Source organism: Sarcophilus harrisii, chromosome 1 (assembly GCF_902635505.1).
Source record: "Sarcophilus harrisii chromosome 1, mSarHar1.11, whole genome shotgun sequence".
Taxonomy (NCBI): Eukaryota; Metazoa; Chordata; class Mammalia; order Dasyuromorphia; family Dasyuridae; genus Sarcophilus; species Sarcophilus harrisii.
Genome location: NC_045426.1, coordinates 332,038,826 through 332,063,202, shown reverse-complemented (window position 1 = coordinate 332,063,202; position 24,377 = coordinate 332,038,826). Strand labels below are relative to the sequence as shown.

The 24,377-nt window shown below is 32.3% G+C and overlaps 2 protein-coding genes across 2 annotated transcripts; both read right to left on the bottom strand.

The window, feature by feature from the left end:
* LOC100921674 (olfactory receptor 13D1-like) lies at window positions 1-1,171 on the bottom strand. Its single transcript, XM_031949653.1, has one exon. It carries the CDS (start codon window positions 1,142-1,144, stop codon window positions 203-205), a length of 942 nt encoding a protein of 313 aa, XP_031805513.1. The 5' UTR covers window positions 1,145-1,171; the 3' UTR covers window positions 1-202.
* A 15,529-nt stretch (window positions 1,172-16,700) lies between these two features.
* Window positions 16,701-18,026, bottom strand: LOC100932083 (olfactory receptor 13D1-like). Its single transcript, XM_003762795.2, has one exon. The coding sequence runs from the start codon at window positions 17,941-17,943 to the stop codon at window positions 17,002-17,004; it is 942 nt and encodes a 313-aa protein (XP_003762843.2). The 5' UTR covers window positions 17,944-18,026; the 3' UTR covers window positions 16,701-17,001.
* Between the last annotated feature and the right edge of the window lie 6,351 nt (window positions 18,027-24,377).

The window sequence follows — 24,377 nt, the reverse complement described above, 5'->3', positions numbered from 1 at the left end:
TCAAGCAGAGATGGAGGTGGGAAATTAACAGGTCTAGCAGTAGAACTATGCTTCAGAAATGCTTATACTATATGAAAAAGGATGAAGACCCCTTGTAAAGTTTTTTAGCCACTCTTATCCTACTGATGCCAAGGAGTTTGGGTTTGAATATAGAGAACCAGGTTCCCACAAACAAAAGAGCCCAACTGGTCAACTTTATATTTCACATTGTCCTTAAGTACAGATTTCTGATGAACACTTTCTTCACACCCTCTTTTACCTCCTTGTTCCTCAGGCTGTAGATGATGGGGTTCAGCATTGGGGTGATAACCCAGTAAGACAACCCAAAGAGTTCATCAAAAAGCTTAGTGTCTTTTGACTTGGGCTTCATGTACATAAAAAGAGCAGAGCCATAGAACAAGATCACTACTGTCAGGTGGGCTGAACAAGTGGAAAAGGCCTTTTGCCTTCCTTCACTAGATTTAATTCTCAGAATAGTGGAGATGATAAAGACATAAGAAAAGAATATAAACAGGAGAGGAGTGATTAAAAGAATGATACTTGCAATTATCATAATAAATACATTGAGGGAAATGTCTACACAGACAAGTTTGAGAAGAGCAGGAATTTCACAGAAAAGGTGGTCAATAATATTTTCACAAAAAGGCAATATAAGAACAAGCACAGACTGTGTAAGGGCGACTGAAAATCCTAGTGTCCAGGTCCAAGCAGCCATCTGCACACAGAGTCCCTTGTTCATGATGATGGTGTATCTTAGGGGATTGCAGATGGCTACATATCGATCAAAAGCCATTACTGCCAACAGCAAACACTCTGTGGACCCAAGTCCAAGAGAAATGATCAACTGCAGGGCACATCCAATGAAAGTGATGGATTTTCTTTCAGATGTAAAGCTAACTAGCATTTGAGGGATAGTGGAGGATGTGTAGCAGATGTCCAGAAAGGAAAGGTTCCCAAGAAAAAAATACATTGGGTTGTGGAGGCAGGGATCCAGAATGATTATAATAATGAGGATACTGTTTCCCAGAAGAATCACCAAGTACATCAACGGACAGAGCACATAAAGAAGCATTTGCAGTGTTGGATAATTAGAAAGCCCCACCAGAAAAAACTCTGTCACAACTGTATAATTATCCTTTTCCATGTTATTATATTTAGGTCACCTAAAGAATTTAAGGAAAGAGCTCACATAAGTTGCCTTAAATAACAGTGATTTATATTTGTATTTTTAAAACCTTTTCTCTTTTATTCACTATATTTTATTTTATTTTTATTGACAAGTTAGAGCTATTTATAAATAAACAAAATGAACAAAAAGAAGACAAGAAAAATGGTATGCAATGTCATGACTGAAAATAATGTAGGGTGAGGCAAAAAGTTCTGAGCATAATCAATTTCTTGGCAATTACCAATAAATGAGGTCTCTCAGCTTCTCAGTAAGCCAAAAGACCATGAGCTTTAGTGAACTTACCTTTTTTTTTTTTACAGTTTTTCTGAGAAGCACAGAAGAAAAAATTGGGTGCATCACAGATAGAAAACAGTATTATTGGTTACATGGCTAGAAACATCCCAGTCAGCAAAGCACTATGATTAGTTGGATATTTGGGCCTCACAACAACCATTCTTTCCTTCCTGCTGTCAGTAAAAGTTGATTGGGAGAATTCTTAGTGAAACATAGTAACATACTTCCTTGATATGGAGGGATTTACAGAAAAGTTAAACTTCTGAACTTAAGAAATAATTTATTTCCACTAATGGTCCAAGAAGAGTCAGTGATGTAGTGCTGAGATTTCCTTCATTTAAAAGTGACTTATAGGGAAACAGAACTCTTACATTTAAAATAGCAAGTTTCTTTTAATGAAAATGTTTGAAAAAGAAAACAACTTTAAATTTAGCTTATATAGGAAGACTGAACTTTTAATTATGTAAATTTCCAAAATGAACTAAAAGACAAAAAAACATAGTTCAGTCAATTACAGAATAGATAAATAAGAGAATGGAATCAAGTATCAAATATAAAATCCATATTTTAGTTCAGCAAGTTGAAACAAAAATGAAATATAAATTATTCTATATGCACCTGTAATTTGTTATTTGCCATTGTTATTATGAACTCAAAATAATTGTATATTGTCTTGACATAGGCATCCCTCCATATCTTCTGATTCTGTGACTTTCATGCTTCTCTTGGTGGGCTAAGACATTGCTTCAATTTAGATGACTATAATCTATGGTTCTGTATTTAATTGAACTCAATCCAACACACTCTTTTTGAAAGTCTATTACCAATAGATCTTGACTTGATTCTAGGGATATAAAAATGAAAGAAGACTTATTTTGACTTGGATAATTTATAATGTAATTTGTTTGTTGCGTTGTGTTATAGATGAAATGTACACGAAAATAACCATAACATGACATAATATTGGATCCCTAATGTCTTTCTTGTGTCATGGATCCCTTATACATTCTTAGGATAATATTTTTAACTGTATATAATAAAACTCATTGGATTCCAAAGGAAACCATCTTAAAATTATCATGAAAATATTGAAAAGATATTCAGAAGCTTCTGGTTAAAAAGCTACGATGTGTAATTTCACTATAATAATAATCGCTAAGTAGTGACTGACGAAGTAGTAAGAGAAATTTGAGGAAGAAATGATCACTTTGACTTTGGAGGTTGGGAAAGAGGAAAGTTAAAATGGAATCTTGGATAAGGTTATAGCAGAATTGCTCTTAGAAGGGAGAAATTTTGATTGGCAGAAATAAATAGGAACAATCAATTCTACATATGTGCGACAGAGTGAACAAAAGCAAGGCTGGGTAAAAATAGAGAATAGTACGTATTCCACATTAATAGGAATGGAGAATATGGGAAAGATGTGACTGAGGTAATGTTGATTAGGTAATTTGGAATGATCTGTGGATGATATTTCATGCCAGTCAAAAAGAGGTAAAACTTTATTCTGTAGGCAATCACCCAAGATGTATCCTTTGAGAACTTATAAAATCATAGCAACACAGTAAGAAAAATGTTTTTGTGGGGAAGCTTTATGAGGTATATATATATATATATGAAGTAAGAGATTAGAGTCAGAGAATGACTAAAGGATGACTAAAGGAATGAATGTCTACTGGGAATAAAGATGAAATCAGGAGCATAGGGGAAGCAGTTAGTCTTGGGAATAAGAAAAGAAACCTCTTCCTTTGACAGCATATTGAGATGAGTCAAAGATCAATTAAGAGATTATTGCAATAGTTTAAGACAAATATGGTGAGAATAAAAATGGTGATGATATAGAAAAGTGTGTATGGATGTAAGAGATAATATAGAGTTCAAATTGAAATTACTCAGCACCTAATGTGTGATGGAAGAGAATTATAAATAATCAAATGGGGTCATGGATAGTCAGATAAAACTGAATGCTACTGAACAACAATAACAACTGCACCACTTCTCTAAATAATGTTTTTAAATGGATAAATTAAGACACAATGGATTACAAAGGAAACCAATTATATCGAAGTAAAGTGGTGAAAATATTTTTAAATCTCACAGACTTTAAATTTACCCAGGAATCCTTTAGGAATCTGTAATTTCTAGGTAAAAGCCTATTGTTTAGAGAATTCAACTGCAATAAAGTTGTGGGGAATAAAGCCAGAATATTAAGGTTTTCTGAATGAGTAGACAAATTTTTCAGACTCTGCTTTTAAGAAATTTGACAATGCAGAGAGCTGAAACAATAGGAAGAGGTGTGGCTAGGGAATGTTTTTTCTTTATTTGTAAAATAGGAAGAAATAAAGATTTTTTTTATGACAGAGAAGGACTCCATAGAGTGATAATGAAGATAAATAAGAGAAAAGTTGATTGAAGGAGGGAGATCATTGAAGCAATGATATCAGTTCCAAAGGAAGAGGAGTTGAACTTGGGAATGAAGAAGAAAAAAATCCCTGAAATTCTAACTGAATTAGCTTTTTACATATATGGCAGGCAAAGTAAAATCTACTCTGTTTTGTATAAAATGCTTCAATATTTTAATCTTACTTTATCAGTAAAAAAAACCAAACCACTTTGATGGAGGCATGGGTTGATGTTATTATTATTTTACATGTGAGTAAATACAAATTAGAAAGATGAAATGTCTTCATAAACTATTTAAATCTCTATTTCATAATTTTATCTTCAACTTTCTTTGGTCTTTTATTGGAATAAGTGTTATTTCAGAATTCTCTGACAAGCCTTCTGCTTCTACTGATATCATTTTCTCCTGTCCCCTTTTCAAAATCTTGTTTCATCATCAATGAGTCCCAATTCATTTTCCTCTCTCCATTTTCACCGAATCCTTTCACCGAATCCATTGAATCACATGAGATTTCAATGAAATCCTTCATATCTGCAAATATGGCTATGTCTCCTGTATAACATAGGAAACTACTATATGTCTTTGTTAACTTCTCAGTCAACTATTGGCTTCTTTCTCCTTTATCACTCAACTTGCTACTATTATTAAAAAAAAAATCTTCCTGGTCTTCAACCTACATGTCTTGTCCATGTCCCTTGATTGAATGCCTATTTAAGATACGTCTTATTTCTATACCTTCATGTAATTTTAGTACATTTCTAATCTAGCCCAATTAAATTTGTCAATCCTAGCCCCGCCAAAACCAAAACAAAATAAAAAAAACTAACATCACTGCTTTTGAGCAATTCTTCTATAGGCTTATTATATTCTCTTTTTTTTATTCTCTCCATTTTAATACATGACAGGATAATCTACAACTTTATATTCTTCTGCAAAATTGGCAAATATAGATCCTGTTTCAGTTAATTGTGAGGATCACTTGAGATAACATATGCTGGTTCATTGTAAACTTATAAGCATGATATAAATGCTATTATTATGCTCATTACACTTACCTCACCAAGTTGTTCCTTTTTTAAAATAAATTTTCCATTTTCCCCAACCTTAGACCACTTCCTTAAACATATTTGAGAAGGAAAAACTAAAAAGAGTAATTTTTCCCCCCTGAGATATTGTTGTGGCCTCTGATATAGATAGTATATTTTTCCATTAAGTAACAGTGACCATAGAATAACAAAATATTAGAACCAGTAGATAGAATCCATAGATTATACTACATTGAATGCTATACCTAGAATGCATTAACTTACAGTAAAAAATGTAGAAAGGAAGAACTGAGAATGTAGAAGATAGAAGAATGTGGAATATAAAATGAAAAACCTGAAAAGAAATTAAATGTTAGATCTAGAAGAGAACTCCTCCAAAAAACATTACATAAAATGTGACAGCTGAATGGCACAGCAGAACACAGATTATAGCATGGTGGAGTTAAAATGTGATTAGCATATAGAATGGCAGAGCAGGAAAGAATCTTAGGAATCAGAATTTGAAACTTCAGGACAAGGAATCTTAATCATATTCTTTTTTTAAACAACAGATTTAATTCATGAGAACTAAGCCTCAGAGAGAAGTTAAGGTTAATTCAATACCATTGATGGAACTGAATAAAGAATGATTTGCTGTTATAATTATTCATGAGTGAGAGAGAGACAAGAGATTTCAAATTACTAGGTTCTTTTTGATTCAAAAAAAAACTTCATTCCTCCCTCTCAGTTTGTTTGAAGTTTCTTTGCTTGGAGTTTAGATGACTTTCATATTAGGTTTTTAAATATAGTACAACCTGCCATCCATTCCCATTCTTATCTACATTTTTATCCTAATTCAATTTACATTTCTAGTCCATACTAACACTTTCATCTCTGAACAGGACCCTTCCTAGGGCAGTGCCATTGATTACCTTTTAGCTTAGATGTATCTTCATCTTTTCCTCCATTATATAAAGTCTTTAACTGCTGTTTTTTCAGTTTTGTGAAGAAATAAAAAGCCACTTTATATATTTAAGAAATGCTTTAGTGTCTTTCAACATCACTAAGCACATAGATACATATTCTTCAGGTAGCTTTTCCTAAACTTTTATATAAGTATATTTCGAATTAGCTGCGATTGATTCTACAAAAGCTTTTTTTCCCCCACACCAACTTTTCTTGTATTATTTTCCCTATAGTGTAGTGTCAGAGAAATGGTTACATTTCAGTTACAATTCAGTAGAAAACAAATCTTGCCAGAGTTAAGAGTGTTTTCCAACTTTTACTCTTTAGTGATTATATTAACTTGTGTGGAAAGGAATCCTCTGTTTCTAGTTCTCCCTTCTATGCCTGCTCTAGCCTGCAGCCTTGAAAAGTTTCAAAGGCTCAACTATTAGATATGTATACCAATTTGTCCCTCCTCCAGCTTTCTCTTCAAAGTTCTTAGGGACTATGTAATCCCTGAAGTAATTTAAAGTTGTATGGAGGAATTGTGTGGGACTTAACTTTTAGAAGGTTCTAAATCCTATCCTATCCTAATCACCTGATTATATTAAGCTTATAGGCTTCTAATTCTAACCTTTCTACCTATGTTCTCTTAAAAATCATCTTTCTCTCTAGTTTTTGCTCCATCAAATATTATAATGAATTTTCTATCTCACCATTTCAACTGGTTCTTTTTGTCTTTTTGTCTACTTCTCTTCTATCCTATAGAAAACTTGTCCTTAATTATGTTAAGGAAGTCAAGGAAGATTAAGGGAACCACTGTTGATAAGGGGTATCAGATCCAGTGCTGCCATGGACCCATGACCCTGAGTGAGAAGGAACCAACATAGAACTGGTGAATGCAGAACCAGTGGGCAGGAATGGTTCTGGCTGCTGGCACTTAGTGGAGGGCAATGTTGAGTTCCAGGCCAGATGAGAGAAATGAAGGAGGACCTGAGAGTAGAGAACCAATTCTTCATATCCCAGAACTACAGATGATTATAGCAATGATCTGCTTCTTAAATGAACAGGCAGAGAAATAATCCAAGTATAAAAAATTACTGGAATATGGAAAACTGGGATTCATCTTCAGAGAAGGATAATGAAGTTTTAAAAACCTCTCCTAACCCCAACAAAGAATATCAAACGATAACCTGCTTCAAAAGAATTTATAGAAGAACTTTAAAGACTTTAAAAATTAATTAAGATAATGAATAGAACCAGATACACGCAGCAAAAGAACTATGGGAAATGACTGTGAACCACAACACTACATTTCCAATCCCTCTGTTTTTATCTGCTTGCATTTTTAATTTCCTTCCCAGGTTAATTTTACCTCAAAATCTGATTCTTCTTGTGCAGCAAAATAACTATAGGGATATGTATACATAGGGAAGGAGGGGAAAAGTTGGAACAGAAGGTTTTGCTAGGGTCAATGCTGAAAAATAACCCATGCATATATTTTGTAAATAAAAAGCTATAATAAAAAATATTGAAAAACACCGAGAAAGAGAAAGTACAATCTAAGAAAAACAAGTATATCTTCTAAAATAAATCAACCCAGCTTGTTTAGCCCAGTTTTGTAGCCCTTTGGTCATAGTTACAAATTACTCTTTAATATGGTTGTATCAATTCCAAAATTCACTAACAGTGCTTTAGTGTCCCAATTTTTCCAAACCCTTTCAATACTTGGCATTTTTCTTTCCAGGCATGTTTGTCATTTTGATAGATGTGACTGGACACCTCAAAGTTGCCTTAATTTACATTTCTCTAATCCAGAGTGATTAAGAACACTTTTTTTCAAGTGGTTATAAATAACTTTGATTTCTTTGTTTGAAAAATGCCTGTTTGTGGGAAATGACTTGTATTCTTATAAATTTGACTCAGTTCTCTATATATTTGAAAAATGAATTCTTTATTAGAGAAATTTGTTAAAACAATTTTTACAATTATGACTGCTATATATTTCCCTTCATTCCATCTCTCCTTGTTTATCTTTGTTTATTCCCTAACTATTCCCTTTTTTTGGTAAGAGAGATCTTTATATGTATATGTCATTCTCTCTGAACCAGTAGTGATGAGAGAAGTTTGCCAGCCAATCCCACATGTTCTCCTCCACTGTAAAATCTATTTCACACATCTTCTATGTGAGATAATTTATCTCATTCTACCTCTCTTTTCCCTCTTCTCCAAGAACATCTCTATCTCTCACTCTTTCACTTTATTTTATTTTTTACTTATCATCCCACTTACTCCCTCTATCTATGTATATACTTCCCAACTTCCCTAACAGTAATCATGTGAAACATCATGTAATCTTCCTATACAGGAAAATAAACAATTCAGCCTTATTGATCCCTTTTTAATTTTTCTTTCCTATTTATGTCTTTATGTTTGAATCTTGTACTTTGAAATCAAATTTTCTATTCATCTCTGGTCTTTTCATCAGGAATGTTTAAAAACCCTCTGTTTCACTAAATATTTATTTTTTCCTGAAGCATTTAACTCAGTTTTTCTGGGTAAATGATTCTTGGGTATATATAATAACCCTTTGCATTTCAGAATATCATATTCCTAGCTTTCTCATATTTTAATACAGAAGAAATCTTATATTATGCTGACTATGGTTCCATGATATTTGATTTGTTTATTTCTGAATGCTTGCAATATTTTATCTTGAATTGGAGTCTCTGGAACTTGGCTATAATATTCCTGGAAGTTTTAACTTCAAGATCTTTTCCATGAGATGATTGATAGGTTCTTTCAATTTTTATTTTACTCTTTGATTCTAGATTATTAAGGTAGTTTTCCTTGGTAAGTTTTTGAAAGATGATGCTTAGAAACTTTCTTTCATTATAGCTTTCAGGTAGTCCAATATTTTCTGAATTACATTCCCTCAATCTATTTGCCAGGTCAGTTGTTTATCCAATGAGATATTTTATATTTCTTCTACTTTATTCAGTCTTTTGATTTTATTATTTCTTTATGTCTCATAAAATCATCAACTTCCATTTGCACATTTCTAATTTTTAAGGAATTGTTTTTTGTCAGTGAGCTTTTGTACTTTTCTTTCCATTTGGCCAATTGTACTTTTTAAGATGTTATTTGAGACTTCAATAAATTTTTTTAATATCTTTTTTCATTTGACCAATTGTGCTTTTTAAGAAGTCCTTCTTTTCAGTAGATTTTTGTGTTTTACTTTTTATTATTATTTTTACAATTTGACCCATTCTGTTGTTAAGATATTCCCTCCCCCCAGTATATTTTTGTCAAGATGTTTAGTATTTTTTCATTATTTTCTTATATCACTTTCATTTCTTTCCCCAGTTTTTCTTCTACCATTCTTTTTTGACTTTTCAAAAATTTTTGAGCTCTTCCAGGAATTTTTTGGGCTCAGTACCAATTCATACTTTTTATTGAGGCTTTGGCTATAGCTGTTTTGACTTTGTTGTCTTTTTCTGATTTTGTCTTTTGATCTTTCCTGTCACCACCTTATCTTTCCATGGTGAGATTTTTCCCCCCCTTTTCTAGTCTATTTTTGTAATTTTAACTTTATGCTCATTCAGTCTCCATAGTTCTCTCTTTAAATGTGAATGGTATTTTCCCCCAAAGGTTATTGGATTTGTCTTGGATTACTGAGATAAGAATCAAGTGTATCATCATACAATCTTATTGCTGCTGTGTATAATGTTTTCCTGGTTCTCCTTGCTTTACTCAGTATCAATTCATGAAAATCTTTCCAGGTTTTCATAAAATTAGCTTCTTTATATTTTTTAATAGAATAATAATATTCCATTACTTTAACATGCCATAATTTATCCAGCCTTTCCCCAATTGATGGGCATCCACTCATTTGCCAATTCTTTGCTACCACAAAAAGAGCTGCTACAACCATTTTTGCTCATATGGGTCCTTTTCCCTCTTTTATGACTTATTTCAGATGCACATCCAATAGGGGCACTGTTGGATCCGAGTATGTACAGCTTTATAGCCCTTTGAGCTATAGTTGCAAATTGCTCTCCATAATGTCTGGATCAGTTCACAATTCTACCAACCATGTATTAAGTGTCCCAGTTTTCCCACAACCCTTCCAATATTTGTCCCTATCTTTTCCTTTCATCTTAACCAGTATGATAGGTGTGAGGTAGTATCTCAGATATGTTTTAATTTTCATTTCTGTAATCAATAGTGATTTAAATTATTTTTATATGACTATAAACGGCCTTAATTTATTTATCTGAAAATTGTCTATTAATATCCTGTGAACATTTATGAATTGGGGGATGATTTTTATTCTTGAGTCTGTATATATTTTAGAAATGAAGACTTTATCAGAAATATTGGATGTAAAAATTGTTTCCCAGCTTTCTGCTTCCCTTCTTATCTTGGCTGCATTGTTTTTGTTTGTGTAAAACCTTTTAAATGTAATGTAATCCAAATTATGCATTTTACATTTCATAATGCTCTCTACTTTTTGTTTCCTTATAAATTCCTCACTTTTCCTAAGATCTGATGGGTAAACTATCTTTTAATTTGAATATAGTACCATTCTTTAAGTCTTAATTATGCACCACGTCTGACTTTATTTTGTTTTTTTGTTTTTTCCTGCTGCTTTTTTTTTTTTTTAATTTAATAGCCTTTTATTTACAGGATATAGGATATATGCATGGGTAACTTTACAGCATTAACAATTGCCAAACCTCTTGTTCCAATTTTTTACCTCTTACCCCCCCATCCCCTCCCCCAGATGACAGGATGACCAGTAGATGTTAAATACATTAAAATATAAATTAGATACACAATAAGTATACATGACCAACACGTTATTTTGCTGTACAAAAAGAATCAGACTCTGAAATATTGTACAATTAGCTTGTGAAGGAAATCAAAAATGCATGTGTGCATAAATATAGGGATTGGAAATTCAATGTAATGGTTTTTAGTCATCTCCCAGAGTTCTTTTTCTGGGCATAGCTGGTTCAGTTCATTACTGTTCCATTGGAAATGATTTGGTTGATCTCTGACTTTATTTTGGCATGGGGTGTGAGATATTAGTCTATGACTAGTTTCTGACATACCATTGTTAAATTCCCAGCAATTTTTGTCAAATAATGAGTTTTCATCCCACAGATTGGAGTCTTTAAGTTTATCAAAGTGTAGATTATTATTGTTATAATATAGATTATTGTGTCTGGATTGTGTCATACTATTGATAATTTCGTATTTTGTGCCTAGTCTGTTCTACTGATCCACCACTCTATTTCTTAGCACTAGAGGTTTTTGATAACTGTTGTTTTATAATAGAATTTTAGATCTGGTACTTCTGGCCACTATCCTTTGATTTTTTTTTCACTAATTCCCTTGATAAACTTGACATTTTCTTTTTTCAGATGAGTTTTATTATTTTTTCTAGCTCTATGAAATAATTTTTTTTGACAATTTCATTGTTATGGCACTGAATAAGTAGACTAATTTAATTGAATTATCATTTTTATTACATTATTTCAGCCAATCCATAAACAATCAATATTTTCCTAATTGTTTAAATCTGACTTTATTTGCGTGAAAAGTGTTTTGTAATATGTTCATATAGTTCCTGGGTTTATTTTGACGGTAGAGTGTCAAATATTTAATTTTGTCTTAAGTTATTTGAAATAGAATTTCTTTCTGTGTCTTGTGTCTGGGCTTTGTTGGTAACATAAAGAAATGCTGATGATTTATGTGGGTTTTTTATGTATTGCAACTTTATTAAAGTTGTTTATTGTTTTAAGTAATTTTCTAGTTGCTTTTCTAGCATTCTCTCAATATACCATCATATCTGCAAAGAATGATAGTTCTTATTTCCTCATTGTCTACTCTAATTCCTTCTATTTCCTTTTCTTTTCTTATTGCTAAATCCAACATTTTTAATACAAGATTGTATAATAGTGGTGAAAATGGGCATCCTTGATTTTATTGGGAATGTGTCTGGCTTTTCTCTAATGGATGCAGCGTATCATTTTAAGGAAAACTTCATTTATTGCTATGCTCTCCACTATTTTTTAATAGTAATGGGTGCTGTATTTTGTCAAAAGCTTTTTCTGCATTTATTGAGATTATTATATGACTTCTGTTAGTTTTGTTATTGATAAGTTCAAATATCCTGATAGTTTTCCTGATATTGAACCAGCCCTGCATTCCTGGTATATATCTCACTTCGTTATAGTGTATTAGCTTGGTGATAAAATAATATTTTTGCTAAATCTTGCATCAATTTTTATTAGGAATATTTGTCTATTATTTTCTTTCTCTCTTCTACCTTTTCCTAATTTAGATATCAACACCATATTTGTGTCATAAAAAGAATTTGGCAGGATTCCTTTGCCTATTTCCTAAAATAGTTTATATAGTATTGGGTAAACTGTTTGCTAGATTTCACTTGTAAATCCATCTGGTCCTGGGAATTTTTTCTTAGGGAACTCATTGATGGGTTGTTCAATTTTTTTTCCTAAAATGGGGTTATTTAAATAATTTATTTCCTATTCTGTTAATCTGGGCAATTTATATTTCTATTAATATTCACCAATTTCAATTAGATTGTCAGATTTGTTGACATATAATTGGCAAACAACAAAAATGCTACTAATTATTCCTTTAATTTCTTCTTTATTGGTAGTAAATGTGCACTTTTCATTTTTGATGCTGGTAATTCAATTTTCTTCTTCTCATTTTCTTATCAAATTAGCGAGAGAGAAAGAGGGAATTTGAGTATATATAGATATGTATGCATGTTGTTCTCTCTATTTGTGTATGAATATAAATGTGTGTGTCTATGTGTGTGTGTGTGAATGTATATCTATGTGTATATATGTGTATGTGTCTTTCGGTATTATATTTACATATAAATTTATCTGTGCTTAACGTAGCTGCCCCAATTAATTGAACTTTTAAAGATGTTTTCTTAAAATGATAACAGGATGATTTCAAAAAGGCCTGGAGGACTTACACAAGACTGATGCTGAGTGAAATAGGCAGGACCAGGAGATCATTATATGCTTCAACAACAATGCTAGATGATGACCAGTTCTGATGGATCAGATGCATCCTCAGCAGCAAGGATCAACTAAATCATTTCTAGAATGATAATGAACTGAACTAGGTGCCAGAATAACTCTGGGGAGATTGACTGCTTCAATTTAATCCCTATATTTGTGTTTTTGGATTTCCTTCACAGCTATTTACAATAATTAGTCCAGGTTCTTTTTGTACAGCAAGCATAATCATTTCAGTCATGTGTATATTGTATCTAATTCTATTTTAATGTCTTTAACATCTATGGTCGTACCATCTGGGGAGGGGGGTGGAAGTCAAATTGAAAATTAAGATAGGTTTGTGATTATTAATGCTGTAAAGTTACTTAATATATATATCCTGTAAATAAAAGGCTATTGACAAAAAATGCACCTCAATAAAAGCCCTTCAAACAATAAATTCTAAAATGAATCTAGAAAAAAAAAAGATGTTGTTTTTCTTCAGGTGGATTTTCCCCTTTTCTGGTCAATTATGTTTTAAGGGTTATTTTTTCTTTTGGAAGTTGAGCTCTCTTTCTAGCATACCTCCATTTCTTTCCCTAGTTTTCTTCTGTCTCTTGTTTTGACTTTTAAAATCCTTTGAAAGCTTTCCAAGGAGGCTCTTCATGCTTTGAGATGCTCTATATCTCCCTTTGAGGATTTCACATATTATGGACATTTTGTTCTCCTTCTAGTTGGTGTTTATTCTTTCCTTTCTTCTTATCCAACCTTTAGCCTGGGGACTGCTTTGTTGGTATTGCTTATTGTCCTTGGGTTGGTTGACTCATTCATTCTTCACTGTTGTCTGTTTCCTGGGTATGATTTGTATCCGTATGGGACTGGACCCTGTCCACTGGTATTTTCTAATACTGTTTTAGCGGTCAGACTCCCTCCACATGGCTTTCTAGGACATTTGAGTTGGAAGAATTGTTTCATTTCTCGCTATAGATTCTTCTGTTTAGTTCTGTTCGAACTTGTTTTCATAGGGTTTTTGGAAACTGGTAACTCAATCATTCTGAAATATCTTCTCAAATATAAAACTGTTCTGAACTGATAATTTATTATTATATTTTGAATCCTCTAAATGTTCTACTGGAATGACAGTACTTTATTTTCTTTTTATTTTGCTTTTCTGTTTTTCTTTTTAAAATTTTAAAATAAACAAAATTTAAATATATCACTGAAACCTTTCCATTGATTATTTTTTAATAGAATTATTTTACATTTGCTTCTATTTTTTCATTCTTTTACTTTGTTTGACTAGTTCTTGTTGTCTTATAGACACAGTAGCTTCTTGCCCAGTTGTAATTTTAAAATATGATTTTTTCAGTTAGCTTTTTATTTCCTTTAATATTTGATTAATTGTACTTTTTGTTTTGGCTAAAGGGAATTGGGGTTGCGTGGCTTGCTCAAGTCCATAGCCAGGAAGTGTTAATGTCTGAGATCAGAATATGAACTCAGATAATCCTGACTTCTACAGTGCTCTATCGACTGCACCATCTAGCTGCCTCAGTTAGTTACTTTTAAGATGTTTTCTTCAGTGGATTTTTTTCCTTTTTGCAGTTGGTCCTTTTTTAGAATTGTTTTCCTTTTAGTTGTTGACTCTTTCTAGCATACCTCCACATTTCATTCCCTAGTTTTCTTCTCTCTTGATTTGACTTTAAAATCCTTTGTAAGCTCTTTAGGGAGGGTATTCAGGATTCATATTACTCTATATCTCCTTTGAGATTTCACATGTAGATATTTTGTTCTCTTCTAATTTGGTGTTTTAGTCTTTCCTTTCTTCTTGTCAACCTTGAGCATAGGGACTTCTTTTGTTTAGTGACTTGCTCATTGTCTTGGGGTTACTTGACCCAGTCCTGCCTGTTATTGTCTGTTTTTCTGGGCTGTGGTTGTATGTATATGGGATTATTGCTGATTGTATTGTACACACCAATACTTACTGCAATACAAATCCATTCAAGAAAGATAATTAAAATGATTGTAATAGATATGATAATATAGTGCATAGAACACACTTTGTAGTAGTCATAATATGGGGGATGGGTAATGTTATATTTAGTGATTCAGTATATATAAGCTAAAGCTTGGGCAGATGTGTGGAAATGTACAATAGACTGGATATAGAGCCAACTAAGTGATTAGCTTAGTTTAAATATCATTGAGAAGGTGTAGTGCTACCAAACTTCCAAAAATGGTTTGTGTTACAGAAAAGTTTAACAACTCCTACTTAAGGAAACTCAGGCATATAAAATCTGAAATTTGGCATTTCCATCTATAGTGGGTGACATCTCATAAGAAATCAAATGTTTTTTTAATGATATGGAAAAATAGCGCTTTTTTGTTATGATGGAAAAGTATAGACATGTTAAAAGACAAGAGAAACTTTCAATAAAGGAAAATTTCAGCTTATAGAAAACTTCCTAATAAATACACAGGGCAAAAATGTGGAATAATTTGCTCAAAGGTCATGGTTTCTCCTTCTAATTGTAGAGTTATTGGGGATATTGTATAAAAGAGTGAATATACTGGTGATTTTGGACTAGCTTACCTTTGAAGTCCATTTCAGTTCTAAGATTCTATCATTTAGTGATACTTTATCATTAACTCTTCCATCACAATATTCAAATGAACTTGATACATAGTTCATTTTTTTTCTGCCAACCTGTATTTGGTAAGGTGAGATTTTCCTGCTTACCTTTATATTGCACTTAGCAAGAACTGGAAACATTATATAGATTATGAAATTATTATTAGTGAACTAATTATTTTTAGTGAATTAAATTTTTAGTGAATTATAATTAGTGAATTAATTATAATCAGTAAATTAAAAAAGGAAATGGTTATCATAAAGATTATGTTTGGTTAGCCTCATCATTTTCTTGACAGAGATTCTAGATTTTTAATATTGTGCTACAATGTGAATGGCATGACATGTAATATTATAGAGATATCCTTAATACAATTTGCCTTGGTCAGGCAATATCTGGAATATTGTACTAAGTATTGGTCATAACATTTTAGGAAGTGTTATACTATGGGTTGTACAAAAGAAGATGAGTATAATGATGAGGATATTGAGCTAAAACCATTAGAAAATAAGCTGAATGCAGTGGGGATGTTTAGCCTTGATTAAAGAGGGGACCTAAATATCTTCATGCATTTCAAGGGAGTAGCAGGTAGAAGATGGGTTTGTGTCAAGTGAGCTCTTTGAAAATAAGGACTAATTTTCATAGTATTTTCTTCAATTCTGCACTGCTTTGCACAGTGGCGAAGGCATAGTAAGTACTTGATAAATGTAAATTTACTGATTAATTTCTTCGAAAAAGAGGATAGAAGTATGAAAAAAGGTAGTTGCAAAAACAAGTTGCAATGTGAATTTCTTCACATTGTTTTTTGCTTAAATAATTAGAGGATTATACCTATCTTAAGTGAGAGACATTGTTTTAGTAGATAGTGAATTACTCTCTATGTAGGTTGTGAAATAAAGGTTGAAAAACCATTTGTTTGGTATAATATGAGATTCATTAGTTGGCTGCTGAGATCTTTGTTAGCTTTTACTTTACTTGATTGAATAATTTGTTTATTTTGTAAACTCTTGGAGAATTGAAAGAATTTATATATTTTCTTTTCATAAAACTTGGGACATTGTTCATGGTCAGTAAATGAAAGAGTATATGAATATATAAATACAATCCACAATTTTACACAGACATCTTAAAATTTTAATAACTCTATGAAATCAGAAATTAGACATTTGGAGGAAATGATTTGACATACAAATATAATTTATTAACTAACTACAAAATTTTAGCAATATATGTGTGTGGATACATATGACACTTAACAAAATTCATAATCAACCCCATAAAATCAAGCAGAGATGGAGATGGGAAATTAACAGTCCTTGCAGTAGAACTATGCTTCAGAAATGCTTATTCTGTGTGAAAAAGGATGACGATCCCTTGTAAAGGTTTTTTTTAGCATTCTTAGCGTACTGATACCAAGGAGTTTGAGTTTGAATATAGAGAACCAGGTTCTCACAAACAAAAGAGCCCAACTGGTCAGCTTTATATTTCACATTGTCCTTAAGTACAGATTTCTGATGAACACTTTCTTCACACCCTCTTTTACCTCCTTGTTCCTCAGGCTATAGATAATGGGGTTCAGCATTGGGGTGATAACCCAGTAAGACAACCCAAAGAGTTCATCAAAAAGCTTAGTGTCTTTTGACTTGGGCTTCATGTACATAAAAAGAGCAGAGCCATAGAACAAGATCACTACTGTCAGGTGGGCTGAACAAGTGGAAAAGGCCTTTTGCCTTCCTTCAGTAGATTTAATTCTCAGAATAGTGGAGATGATAAAGACATAAGAAAAGAATATAAACAGGAGAGGAGTGATTAAAAGAATGATACTTGCAATTATCATAATAAATACATTGAGGGAAATGTCTACACAGACAAGTTTGAGAAGAGCAGGAATTTCACAGAGAAGGTGGTCAATAATGTTTTCACAAAAAGGCAATATAAGAACAAGCACAGACTGTGTAAGGGCGACTGAAAATCCTAGTGTCCAGGTCCAAGCAGCCATCTGCACACAGAGCCTCTTGTTCATGATGATGGTGTATCTTAGGGGATTGCAGATGGCTACATATCGATCAAAAGCCATTACTGCCAACAGCAAACACTCTGTGGACCCAAGTCCAAGGGAAATGACCAACTGCAGGGCACATCCAATGAAAGTGATGGATTTTCTTTCAGATGTAAAGCTAACTAGCATTTGAGGGATAGTGGAGGATGTGTAGCAGATGTCCAGAAAGGAAAGGTTCCCAAGAAAAAAATACATAGGATTGTGGAGGCAGGGATCCAGAATGCTTATGATAATGAGGATACTGTTTCCCAGAAGAATCACCAAGTACATCAACGGACAGAGCACATAAAGAAGCATTTGCAGTGTTGGGTAATTAGAAAGCCCCACCATGAAAAACTCTGTTAAAACCGTATAATTATCCTTTTCCATGTTATTATATTTAGGTCACCTAAAGAATTTAAGGAAAGAGCTCAGTAAGTTGCCTTAAATAACAGTGATTTATATTTGTATTTTTAAAACTTTTTTCTTTTATACACTACATTTTATTTCATATTTATTGATGTTAGAGCTATTTATATATAAACAAAATGCAATATCATGACTGAAAATAATGTAAAGGCAAAAAGTTCCTAGCATAATCAATTTCTTGGCAATTACCAATAAATGAGGTCTCTCAGCTTCTCTGTAAGCCAAAAGACTATGAGCTATAGTGACCTTGCCTTTTTTTTTTTTTACAGTTTTTCTGAGAAGCACAGAAGAAAAAATTGGATGTATCACAGATAGAAAACAGTATTATTGGTTACAAAGCTAGAAACATCTCAGTCAGCAAAGCACTATGATTAGTTGGACATTTGGGCCTCACAACAACCATTCTTTCCTTCCTGCTGTCAGTAAAAGTTGATTGGGAGAATTCTTAGTGAAACATAGTAACATACTTTCTTGATATGGAGGGATTTACAGAAAAGTTAAACTTCTGAACTTAAGAAATAATTTATTGCCACTAATGGTCCAAGAAGAGTCAATGATGTAGTGATGAGATTTCTTTCATTTAAAAGTGACTTATAGGGAAACAGAACTCTTACATTTAAAATAGCAAGTTTCTTTTAATTAAAATGTTTGAAAAAGACAACAATTTTAAATTTAGCTTAGATAGGAAGACTGAACTTTTAATTATGTAAATTTCCAAAATGAACTAAAAGACAAAAAAACATACTTTACCAATTACAGAATAGATAAATAAGAGAATGGAATCCAGTTTCAAATATAAAATCCATATTTTAGTTCAGCAAGATGAAACAAAAATGAAATATAAATTATTCTATATGCACCTGTAATTTGTTATTTGCCATTGTTATTATGAACTCAAAATAATTGTATATTGTCTTGACATAGGCATCCCTCCATATCTTCTGATTCTGTGACTTTCATGCTTCTCTTGGTGGGCTAAGACATTGCTTCAATTTTAGATGACTATAATCTATGGTTCTGTATTTAATTGAACTCAATCCAACACACTCTTTTTGAAAGTCTATTACCAATAGATCTTGACTTGATTCTAGGGATATAAAAATGAAAGAAGACTTATTTTGACTTGGATAATTTATAATGTAATTTGTTTACATTTGGAATTATTTATAGATGAAATGTACATGAAAATAACCATAACATGACATAATATTGGATCCCTAATGCCTTTTTTTGTGTCATAGATCCCTTACACATTCTTTGGATATTTATTATAACTGTATATTATAAAATGCATTGAATTCCAAAGGAAACTATCTTAAAATAATCATGAAAATATTGAGAAGATATTCAAGCTTCTGGTACAAAGCTGATGTATTTCACTATCAACTAAGTAGTGACTGACAAAGTAGTAAGAGAAATTTGAGGAAGAAATGATCACTTTGACTTTGGAGGTTGGGAAAGAGGAAAGTTAAAATGGATTCTTGGATAAGGTTATAGCAGAATTGTTCTTGGAAGGGAGAAATTTTGATTGGCAGAAATGAACAGGAACAATCCATTCTACACATGTGGAGCAGAGTGAATAAAAGCAAGAGTAGATAAAAATAGAGAATAGTAAGTATTCCACATTAATAGGGACTGGAATATGGGAGAAAGATATGACTGAGGTAATATTAATTAGAAGTAATTACAAATCTGTAAGATGATATTTCCTTACCAATCAAAAAGTAAACTTTATTCTGTAGAAGCAATCACCCAAGATATGTATCCTTCGAAACTTATAAAATCACCTTAACACAATGAAAAATGTTTTTTGTAAGGGAAGCATAAGTATATATATATATATATAGTAAAGAGATTAAGTCAGAAGAATGACTAAAAAAGTGACTAAAGGAATAGATATCTACTACAAAATAAAGATGAAATCAAGAGCACAGGGGAGCAGTTAGTCTTGGAAATAAGAAAAGAAACCTCTTCCTTTTACAGCATATTGAGATGAAAGTCAAGGACAAATTAAGAGATTATTGCAATAGTCTGAGACAAATGTGGTGAGAATAAAAATGGTGGTGACATAGAAAAGAGTGGATGGATGTAAGAGATAATATAGAGTTCAAATTGTAAGTACTCAGCAACTAATGTGTGATGGAAGAGAAGAATTATAAATAATCAAATGGGGTCATGTATAGTCAGATACATGAACTGAAAACTACTGAACAACAATAACAAATGGACTATTTCTCTAAATAATGTTTTTAAATGGATAAATTAAGACACATATGATTACAAAGGAAACCAATTATATTGACGTAAATTTGTGAAAATATTTTTAAATCTCACAGACTTTAAATTTCAAGGAATCAACACAAGGAATCTGTGATTTCCAGGTAAAAGCCTGTTGTTTAGAGAATTCAACTGCAATAAAGTTGTGGGGAATGAAGCCAGATTATTAAGGTTTTATGAATGAGTAGACAAATTTTTCAGAGTCTGCTTTTAAGAAGTTTGACAATGCAGAGAGCTAAAACAATAGGAAGAGGTTTGGCTAGGAAATGTTTTTTCCTTTATTTGTAATATATGAAGAAATAAAGATTTTTTTGAAGACAGAGAAGGACTCCATAAAGAGAGTAATACTGAAGATGAATAAGAGAAAAATTGATTGAAGGAGGGAGATCATTGAGGCAATGATATCAATACCAAAGGAAGAGGAGTTGAACTTGGGAATGAAGGAGAAAAAAATCCCTGAAATTCTAACTGGATTAGCTTTATGTATATGGTGGCAAAGTATAGTCCATTCTGTTTTGTATAAAATGCATTAATATTTTTATCTTACTTCATCAGTAAAAAAAAAATAAACCACTCTGATGGAGGCATGGGTTGGTGTTATTATTTTACATGTGAGTAAATACAAATTAGAAAGATGAAATGCCTTCATAAACTAAGTATTTCACAATTTCATCTTCAACTTTCTTTGGTCTTTTATTGGAATAAGTGTTATTTCAGAATTCTCTGACAGTCCTTCTGCTTATACTATTGATATCATCTTCTCCCATCCCCTTTCCAAAATCTTGCTTCATCATCAATGAGTCCCAATTTATTTTCCTCTCTCCATTTTCACTGAATCCTTTCACTGAATCTACTGAATCACATAAGATTTCAATGAAATCCTTCATATCCACAAATATGGCTAGGTCTCCTGTATAACATAGGAAACTACTATATGGCTTTGTTAACTTCTCAGTCAACTATTGGTTTCTTTCTCCTTTACCACTCAACTTGCTACTATTATTAGAAAAAAATTCTTCCTGGTCTTCATCCTACATGTCTTGTCCATGTCCCTTGACTGTATGCCTGTTTAAAATACGTCTTATTTCTATACCTTCATGCAATTTTAGTACATTTGTAATCTAGCCCAATTAAATCTGTCAACCCTAGCCCCTCCAAAGCCAAAACAAAATAAAAAACTAACATCACTGCTTTTGAGCAATTCCTCTATAGGCTTATTATATTCTCTGCATTTTTTATTCTCTCCATTTTAATACATGACAGGATAATTTACAACCTTATACTCTTCTGTAAAATTGGCAAATATAGAACCTGTTTCAGTTAATTTTGAGGATCACTTGAGATAACATATGCTGGTTCATTGCAAACTTTTAAGCATGATATAAATGCTATTATTATGCTCATTACACTTACCCACAAAGTTGTTCCTTTTTTAAAATAAATTTTCTATTTTTTCCAACACTAGTCCATTTCCTTAAACATATTTGAGAAGCAAGAACTAAAAATGGCACTACACAGGAATATTTGTGGCCTCTGATATAGATAGTATGTTTTTCCATTAAGTAACAGTGACCATAGAATAACAAAATATTAAAAGCAGTAGAAGCCATAGATTATACTACATTGAATCCTATACCTAGAATGCTTTAACTTACAGTAAAAAATGTAGAAAGGAAGGACTGAGAATGTAGAAGGTATAAATGTGGAATAGAAAATGAAAAACCTGAAAAGAAATTAAATGTTAGATCTAAAAGAGACCTTCCCAAAAAAACATTACATAAAATGTGACAGCTGAATGGCACAGCAGAACACAGATTATAGCATGGTGGAGTTAAAATGTGATTAGCATATAGAATGGTAGAGCAGGAAAGAATCTTAGGAATCAGAATTTGAAGCTTCAGGACAAGGAATCTTAATCATATTCTTTTTTAAAGAACAGATTTAATTTATGAGAGCTAAGCCTCAGAGAGAAGTTAAGGCTAATTCAATACCATTGATGGAACTGAATAAAGAATAATTTGCTGTTATAATTATTCATGAGTGAGAGAGACAAGAGATTTCAAATTACTAGGTTCTTTTTGATTCAAAAAAAATCTTCATTCCTCCCTCTCAGTTTGCTTTGAAATTTCTTTGCTTGGAGTTTAGATGACTTCCACATTAGGTATAGTACAACCTGCCATCCATTCCCATTCTTATCCATATTTTTATCCTACTTCAATTTACATTTCTAGTCCATAATAACACTTTCATCTCTAAACATGACCCTTCCTAGGGCAGTGCCCATACTTACCTTTTAGCTTAGATGTATCTTCATCTTTTCCTCCATTATATAAAGTCTTTTACCTGCTGTTTTTTCAGTTTTGTGAACAAATAAAAAGCCACTTTATATATTTAAGAAATGCTTTAGTGTCTTTCAACATCACTAAGCACATAGTTACATATTCTGTGGATAGCCTTTCCTAAACTTTTATGTGACTATATATCGAATTATCTGCGATTGATTCTACAAAAGCTTTTTTTCCCCCACACCAACTTTTCTAGTATTATTTCCCGTATAGTGTACTGTCAGACAAATGGTTACATTTGTACAATTCAGTCAAAAATAAATCTTGCCAGAATTAAGAGTTTTCCAACTTTTACTCTTTATTGATTATATTAACTTGTGTGGAAAGGAATCCTCTGTTTCTAGTTCTCCCTTCTATGCCTGCTCTAGCCTGCAGCCTTGAAAAGTTTCAATGGCTCAACTATTAGATAAGTATACCAATTTGTCCCTCCTCCAGCTTTCTTTTCAAAGTTCTTAGGGACTATGTAATCCCTGAAGTAATTTAAAGTTGTATGGAGGAATTGTGTGGGACTTAACTTTTACAAGGTTCTAAATCCTATCCTATTCTAATCACCTGATTATATCAAGGCTATTAGTCTTCTAATTCTAATTTTTCTGTGTTCTTTTAAAAATCATGCTTCTCTCTAGTTTTTTCTTCATTAAATATTATAATTCATTTTCTATCTCACCATTTCAACTGGTTCTTTTTGTCTTTTTGTCTACTTCTCTTCTATCCTATAGAAAACTTGTCCTTAATTATGTTAAGGAAGTCAAGGAAGATTAAGGGAACCACTGTTGATAAGGAGTGTCAGATCCAGTGCTGCCATGGATCTATGTCCCTGAGTGAGAAGGAACCAACATAGAACTGGTGAATGCAGAACCAGTGGGCAGGAATGGTTCTGGCTGCTGGCACTTAGTGGAGGGCAATGTTGAGTTCCAGGCCAGATGAGAGAAATGAAGGAGGACCTGAGAGTAGAGAACCAATTCTTCATATCCCAGAACTACAGATGATTATAGCAATGATCTGCTTCTTAAATGAACAGGCAGAGAAATAATCCAAGTATAAAAAATTACTGGAATATGGAAAACTGGGATTCATCTTCAGAGAAGGATAATGAAGTTTTAAAAACCTCTCCTAACCAACAAAGAATATCAAACGATAACCTGCTTCAAAGAATTTGTAAAGCTTTTAAGACTTAAAATTAATTAAGATAATAAGATAAGACAGATACACGCAGCAAAAGAACTATGGGAAATGACTGTGAACCACAACACTACATTTCCAATCCCTCTGTTTTTATCTGCTTGCATTTTTAATTTCCTTCCCAGGTTAATTTTACCTCAAAATCTGATTCTTCTTGTGCAGCAAAATAACTATAGAGGATAACCTTATACACATAGGGAGGAGAAAGTTGGAATGAAGGTTTTACTAGGGTCAATGCTGAAAAATAACCCATGCATATATTTTGTAAATAAAAAGCTATAATAAAAAATATTGAAAAACACCGAGAAAGAGAAAGTACAATCTAAGAAAAACAAGTATTATCTTCTAAAATAAATCAACCCAGCTTGTTTAGCCCAGTTTGTAGCCCTTTGATTATAGTTACAAATTGCTCTTTAATATGGTTGTATCAATTCCAAAATTCACTAACAGTGCTTTAGTGTCCCAATTTTTCCAAACCCTTTCAATACTTGGCATTTTTCTTTCCAAGCATGTTTGTCATTTTGATAGATGTGACTGGACACCTCAAAGTTGCCTTAATTTGCATTTCTCTAATCCAGAGTGATTAAGAAC

Excerpts from the sequence above, each read along its gene's own strand:
- LOC100921674 (XM_031949653.1), bottom strand. The coding sequence starts at position 1,144 with ATGGAAAAGGATAATTATACAGTTGTGACAGAGTTTTTTCTGGTGGGG.
- LOC100932083 (XM_003762795.2), bottom strand. The coding sequence starts at position 17,943 with ATGGAAAAGGATAATTATACGGTTTTAACAGAGTTTTTCATGGTGGGG.